Below are 7408 nucleotides of genomic sequence, written 5' to 3' on the forward strand. Positions count from 1 at the left end.
TCATATAAGATGCAAAAATAACTGAAGTTATTGTTGTTAAGTTGTCGTACGTCGAGCATATTTTGATGTTTCCAGTGAATTTGTTTCATATTAGTTGTTTATCTTCGGATGCAGTGGTTTCTTAAAAAGATGGAGCCAGGTAGGGATGATTTTTTTTTCCCCACCTCAGATTATATTACCATTGTAAAATTGTCAGTTGTGATCCTGACTGTTTTATCAAATACGGCAAAAGGCTTGAACATTACAAACATGCCCGTTAAGCTTTAAGCGGAAGCACATTCTGAAAAAAAGCACCATCTTCTTCCCATCCATTCATGAAATGATTCTATCCAACAGAAGGCAGAAAAAAAACAATATTTTCACTTTTGTAGAAAGTTCATTAATTTGTCTTTACATGACATACAGTCTGATACAACTTACAACACTGATAATTCCTCATGCATGTGAAATGTGAAACTGTTCCTACAGTGTCTCTCTAAGCATCCCAGAACTAATTATTTTATCATTGACGCCTGGGATTCTGTGTATTCCAAACACATGATACAGTAGGAAAGGAGAATCATTTGGTAAAGTGAAAATATTTAACCTCCTGAGACCCAACAATCCACTTCAACATCTTACCAATGTGTTGTTTCTACCTGCTGTGTAGCGCTTCATTGAAGCTACGTTGCACTTGACCTGCATACAGTGGAACCTCGATAGATTATATATATATATATATATATATATTATATTATATAGATTATATTATATAGATTATATTATATAGATTGAACCTCTTACTTCATATTTAATGGACACAAGATGGTGTTCAGTTAGAACTCAACACCACCCATCCCATACACCAGTGAGGTAAGTCTGGATAGAACCTTTTCCATTTATATTTACAATTTTGAAATGGTGTTTTTAGGCCGCAAAAAAAAAAGTACAAACCAATAATTTTGTACTGTGCTAGTGTTATTTAGGCCATGTAAAAAGTGTTTCAATTTAACAGACAATTGGATGTAACGGACAACTATCCCAACAGGTCCCACTGTACGAGAGAATCAGATTTCAAGTTTGATGCATTATGTTCCATCCCTTTTCCAGTCAGGTAATTGTGGAATCACCGATGTGATGACTTTTGAACAAAACACACGTGGCCGACTCATGTACTTCCGTTTGGATCAAAAGAGGTTAAATCGAGATTTACAAATAAAGAGTGAATGAGAACTAGCATGAGTAAATCATGAAGATTATAACTCAGTTGTGGGGTAATTGGAATGAATCCTTACAAGCGAGTATGGATGGTGAAATCAGGTCTTATCTGGAGACGGGCTTTGGTCTCCGCAGCTGCTTTACGTGTCATGGTGGAGCACCGGTTCAGGATCTCCTCCTTCTTGGGTCTGGGTGGCATCAAAGGAGCAAACATGCCCGTGTCGCTGCCTCTGGAACTTGAGCTCCCAGAACTCCCAGAACTTGTATAACTCAAAAAACTGGAGGTGGAGTTGCGGCGCTGCTCGTAGCCGCGCTCGCTGGGGATGACACTCTGTCGTAGGGAGGGTCTCGACACGTCTGCCCTCGAACGTGAAAGCGAGCTGCTGAACGAGGAGACGGTCGACTCTGTGTTTGAGCTCGTGCTGATGCTACGAGCGAGGCTGTCTGGGTGGGTATTGTTCACTTCGACTCGGGCGGGCGTAGCAGTCTGTGTTCTGGTCTGTGACAAAAGTTCCATAGATCTGGCTTTGGCCAGATAACCACGCCCACTAGACTGAGCTCTGGGCTGGACTGCAGATCGTTGCCCTGCATGGGTTTCCCTGACGATGTGGTCTGAAGAAGAAGAAGAAGAACCATCCAGAGGTACCCCGCTGATGGTCTGGTTGAGGGTGGTTCTATTCAGCCTATTCTGTAAGAGGAAAAGTCCCGTCCGAGGGTTGTTGTAGGGCTGCAGGTACATGGAGGGGACGTAGCCCACCTTGCCATTGTATCTGAATGAAAAGAATTACATCAAATGTTGTTTTAGTCATTTTTTAGAAGTTTGCATTCACCACTATATTCTAACTGCTTTTTTGATTGTATCACAGACTGTCTCGGACCTTCTTTTTAGCATTTATTACATTTTGGAAGCAGACTTCTCCTCTCTTATCTTAACCTACAGATGTAATAATTTTTTTGGAGGGCAGCATGGTGAAGTAGTGCTCATCATGTCTAAATCACACTTCTGAGATTCCGATTTTGAACGGTGATTCCCGAAGATTGCTGGGATAGGCTCCAGCTCTCCTGCGACCCTTGTGAGGATGGGCGGATAGGAAAATGGATGGATGAATGGACAGCCAGTGACACACTTGTGAGTTCATGAGTCGCACCTCCCTCACGACACAAAAATTTGGCCTGCCCAGTAATGCAATTGGCTTGCAGGATGGCTAGTGGCTAGCGACGAACGTGCATAAATTTTTCACCAGGGCATGGCTTCCCGCATTCAGCGGACACACCCTTTGGTTTTTCCCAGTGAATACAATAGCTTGATTGTTTTTTGGGTTTTTTTGTATTTTCAAGCCTTATTTTGTATATTTCGTGATATTTTTAATCATTCAAATTTGCCATTGTTGTTAATAATGTTCTTCTCTATGGTGTAAAATTTTATAAAACATTTATTTTGACTTTGCTCCTACAAGAAATGGAATCAGTACTAGTACTTTTAGTACTACTAGTAGTACTAGTACTGATCTGTACTACCTGTATCTCTACCACCTCTGATATTAGTTAAAGACATTAGTTAATCATTAATCGCTCATTTTCGAGAAAAAAAATTCTGGTCAAGTCCCACCTCACCACTACGGAGTAGCTCGATAAAGGCTAATGTCTTACGGCTGCCATTTAGTATAATTAGTGCAGGTTATTATTCCTAACAGGCAAGACCGGGTTACCTGGTGAGCCACCAGCCATCATCAGACATTCTCAGAACCTCCACCACAGAACCAATGGGCACAGAGATCTCGTCAGCCTTCTTGGTAAAGTAATTCCTCACAGCACAGTAGAGAGCACCTTTATGTGACAACACACAGAAACAAGCTCATCAACACTGCCATGAAAACAAAATATCATCATAAAACACTGCTTGGCTGCAGGACAATACATCTACGAAAAGTACTACTGCAAATCTTTTTGTCATGTGGCATTTCACTAATTACCATGTTTTCCACCTGTGAGACCTGGACAAGTTGCACTTGTTAATTACGACTCATTCACTTTTTTTAATAGTTCTAGGTGCATGCCTTAATGCCATCTTTTGTTGGATTCTAAAAGCCATTTTGCTTCAAAGAGCGCATGACGCACTGCATCTGAATCACAAAATGAAACACGACTCATAAGTGTTAAGAGCAGACAAATATCACACCTTCCCGGTGATATGCTCTTTCATCATTCTTCTCTTTTTCCAGATAGGGAGCAGGAAACCAGGCAATACACTTGTCTTCATTCTCCACCAACCACCAACCTGATAGGGAGAGTAAACACGTAATCAGGCAGGTAGGAATTGTTGCCTAACCCTGTCTCTGCAAATGTTTGGTGGTGAGGGACTACACAAAATGTAGATAAACTTCTTTCAAATTTCCTGTTGTGAATTGTGATTAGGGTACAACTGCACACCTCATATGACTCTCAAATGACTCTCTGTACTTGTCCTAAATGTGTATTTTGTTATGATTCGTCACTTTATGTCACTATGTGTGTGTTTCCCACCGATTAATTCACCACCAATCAAAGTGGCTGCTCTCATACGCTTTAAATGTCAGGCAATGACAGTCTCAACAGAGACTATGAGGAAAGGAAAGAGTGTATCTCTCTTGCTGATGCCCTGATTAAATTCACCAAAATTGCTTTGGACAAATTGAGGCAGCACCTGGACATGGCCTTGGCAGGCGTATGTTAAGACCATCAAATTCTCACTGCACCAGGACACACCCTGGCTGCAATAAGAGGCCCTTCTTGGCCCAGACCAGTCTGCCAAATTCCAAGCATTACGCTTGCACGAAAATCAGGAATTGTCAACGTCAGACAGACCATCTATATAAATATTTTTGCTGAAGTGATTCAAACTACAGGTGACAAATTATGATTCTGGCATATGTTTTTATGAAACTTGTCGATCCAAATCACTTTGTAGAACTTTGATGCTGAAAAGGAACGTATGTGTGTATTAAGGTGAGCAATTTGGTACTGGTCCAAATTGGGATTTTTGCCACTTGGCCCAGGTAGAGTTAGTGCTATTTTTGGTACAGAGGAAGTAACATTTCTATCGTTGGTATTTTGACAATTATGAAGATTCTGCAAAAATAACTCAACTGATTAGCATGAAACTTAGGTCCAAGGAAGAACAGCTAAAAATTTTAAGTTCAAAGAATTTGCAAATCTGGATAAAGTAGGGCCCTACTCATCTTTTATTTTTGGGGGAGGCTCAAGATAAATGTCAGAAATTCCTAAATTTCATTCAATTCTTCAATGAAAGAAAGTTTATATAAAAAGTATGCTGCACACAAGATGCGTAAATGTGTGTGTTTATGTTATGTACAATATGTGTATAGGTATTTTGTGGTATTTATAGTATGTGAATATTATGAAAAAACAGCCTTGTTTGTATAAAAAAAAAAAATTAGAGCTTAACGAGAGGCAAATGGTTGTAGGTGAAAGGAGAATTTTGAATTCTGACGACAGCCACATCCCCAATTAGAAGAGGGTGGAAACACTTTTGCAACCACAATCTCTCCTTATAACTCCCCCTCCTCGAATTTTTTTTCTCAATTGAGTTAAACTGGTTTTACTTGCCATAAATGGAGAACTTGAAATCGTTTCTCTTGAGTCCAATTCCGGTATGTATGTTAGATTGCCATTTAAAAAGGGGTGTGTAGACATTTTATCTACTGTATACTAGTACGCATGTATTTCTAATTACACTTGATGATCGATAATTTTTCTTAGGTAAAGGTGTGGGATTTTGGGTGTATACTGTAAGTTTTGACTTCTTAACTTTGCAGTACGAGATATTTCCATGTTTAGTGTGTAAATTTTTTAATTTCCTTGTCCTCATAGTTACTATTTGGAATAAAAGTCGCAGATTTGTACAGTTGACTGATTGACTGACCAGCAGGGTCCTTAATCAGGACTTCCAATGCTTCATCCAAGGCAGCTTTAAAGGGCCGGTTGTTGGTGTCTTTGGTCTCGTAGGCAGCCACACAGCGGTACGTCTCGGTGACAAATGGCCGAGTGACAGAGAAATCTCCTTCGCCCCCAACTCCTCCTCCTATTCCTCCTTCTAACCCCAAGCTGATATCCGACAGCAAGATCATGGCGCTGAGCGACACAGAAGTCGGGACGTCAGCGGGTCTCGCCACGGCCGTTGACGAATCATTGAGGAGAAAACTACCTGTTCTTGGTGAAGTCTTGGTCCATGTCGTGGTCGAGTGGCGTGAAAAACTGGGTGACCTCCGAACTACAAGTGACCATTTGGTCGCACATGAGCAGCTTGTTGCAGTAGCTCTCCAAGTCCTTCATCCGCTGGATGCATCGCTTGGATCCTCTCTGCTGGAGCCCATTCGTCTGAGCCTCCCCTGAGGGGAGAAGGATGCACATTCAGTCGCTTCAGACAAGGAGGAAAAATATGAAGATTGATGAGGACACCAGTTTCATTGTGTTGCAATGCATTAATCTCACTTTTTATTTATTAACTATTTATTTATCATACTGTCTATGACTTTGTCTTAAGAAGAGTGAGCTGAGACTGAAATCTAAATCACCATGATGCAATAAAGAAACATTGACACAAAATAGTGTGCTTGGATACTCTCCAATTGCTCTTCAGAGTGTTTTTAGTATTTGATCTAACTACTACTATGAGAAATAGTAAAAGGTAAGCAATGCCTATGAAGGAGCCGCCTTTGAAGATTCCTCATCCATTAAATGGATGAGGATTTATTCTATAGTGTACTACAAAGTAAAAAAAAATCTTACCTTTAAATTTTGGGATTATTCTGTCATCCTGTGAAGGGCTGAAGTGGGGAAACTTCTTCTTCAGTTGCCTCTGTTAAAAGGAAAATAGGTTTTAATATACTAATAAAAAATAAGTTGAAAAGATTTTAAAAGACATATGAAAATAGAGTATATTTTTTAACCATTACTTGAAAAAAAAAACTTACATGAAAGTTCTTGAAATCATCATAAGACCTGTAGACAATCACTTCATTCTCATCTGACCACAGCACTGATACCATGAACGTCTGTAAAATATGTATATATATATATATAATATATATATATATAAAAGAAAAAAGTTAGCTCCAAATGCATATATATATATATATTATATATATATATTATATATATATATATATATGTATGTGTGTGTGTGTGTGTGTGTGTGTGTGTGTGTGTGTGTTACAAATTCACTTTTGTAGCCTTTCACCCACCTTGAGCTTTGGTGTCTCCCTCTGCACGGCTGAAATAATGCGAGCTGAGAACACAAACCGCTTTTCTGCAGGCATCTTGCCGCGATTTTGGGACGTGGAAAAGAAGTCAACCACAGGTTGAGGCACTCCTCCAAGTGCTGCCGCAGGGCGGTCGGCTGCCTCTTTTAAATACAGCTCGCCTGAGGGGCGGAGACTCATCCGCAGCGACTGCACGCTGACTTCGCAGACGCAGACGACTGCACATGACAGGTATGTAGGTCGGTAGGTAGGTAGGTAGGTAGGTAGGTAGGTGGATAGATAGATAGATAGATAGATAGATAGATAGATAGATAGATAGATAGATAGATAGATAGATAGATAGAAGATAGATAGATAGATAGATAGATAGATAGATAGATAGTAGATAGATAGATAGATAGATAGAGATAGATAGATAGATAGATAGATAGATAGATAGATAGATAGATAGATAGATAGATAGATAGATAGATAGATAGATAGATAGATAGATAGATAGATAGATAGATAGATAGATAGATAGATAGATAGATAGATAGATAGATAGATAGATAGATATTCAAGGTTATCAAATTAACCTAAAAATCTCGGAAAAAAATAAAATAAACAGTTGAAAGAGTCACTGATACTGTAGCGGTACACAATAAAGAACAACTAGAATCCCTGCCTGTTTCTCTTTTAAATTAATAAAGCTCAAATAAGAAGCAGAACTGGACAGTGGATGACCATGAAAGGCCGCTATTGGACAAAAAAGGATAAGACGGCACCAAGGATGTATGAGAAATTGATAAAACTCGAAAAGACCAGCTGGAAAAGACTCCTCGGCTTTTTATCTCATATCCTCTTTGGCTTGTTTGATTTCTCAGGGGTTTTCCTTTTGTTGCAGTTTCTCGGCGATTGTCAGTGGGCACTCCTGCATTAGACCTGCCAGCAATCTCCATCAGCAAGGT

General features: G+C 39.7%; 1 protein-coding gene and 1 long non-coding RNA gene across 2 annotated transcripts; one reads left to right on the forward strand and one right to left on the reverse strand.

Moving 5' to 3' along the window:
* The first annotated feature begins 970 nt into the window (after positions 1-970).
* On the forward strand, positions 971-5337 carry LOC133495781 (uncharacterized). Its single transcript, XR_009793655.1, has 4 exons — positions 971-1093; positions 2892-2990; positions 3420-3507; positions 5203-5337. It is a non-coding gene; the product is annotated as an uncharacterized LOC133495781 (long non-coding RNA).
* LOC133495777 (NADPH oxidase organizer 1-like) lies at positions 1064-6567 on the reverse strand. The gene is made up of 8 exons (XM_061810731.1): positions 6441-6567; positions 6171-6251; positions 5986-6055; positions 5402-5585; positions 5120-5328; positions 3377-3475; positions 2907-3024; positions 1064-1967 (listed from the first exon to the last, which is right to left on the reverse strand). The coding sequence occupies exons 1-8, from the start codon at positions 6513-6515 to the stop codon at positions 1271-1273; spliced, it is 1533 nt and encodes a 510-aa protein (XP_061666715.1). The 5' UTR covers positions 6516-6567; the 3' UTR covers positions 1064-1270.
* Positions 6568-7408: the final 841 nt, after the last annotated feature.

This window comes from Syngnathoides biaculeatus, chromosome 22 (genome assembly GCF_019802595.1).
Source record: "Syngnathoides biaculeatus isolate LvHL_M chromosome 22, ASM1980259v1, whole genome shotgun sequence".
In the NCBI taxonomy this organism is placed as follows: Eukaryota; Metazoa; Chordata; class Actinopteri; order Syngnathiformes; family Syngnathidae; genus Syngnathoides; species Syngnathoides biaculeatus.

What these genes read in the sequence shown, in the direction of transcription:
- LOC133495777 (XM_061810731.1), bottom strand. Translation starts at nt 6,515, where the DNA reads ATGCCTGCAGAAAAGCGGTTTGTGTTCTCAGCTCGCATTATTTCAGCC. An exon ending in ATGATTTCAAGAACTTTCAT is followed by an intron (nt 6,056 to 6,170) that starts GTAAGTTTTTTT and finishes TCCTTTTAACAG; the next exon opens with AGGCAACTGAAGAAGAAGTT. An exon ending in CAAGACTTCACCAAGAACAG is followed by an intron (nt 5,329 to 5,401) that starts GTAGTTTTCTCC and finishes TGTGTCGCTCAG; the next exon opens with CGCCATGATCTTGCTGTCGG.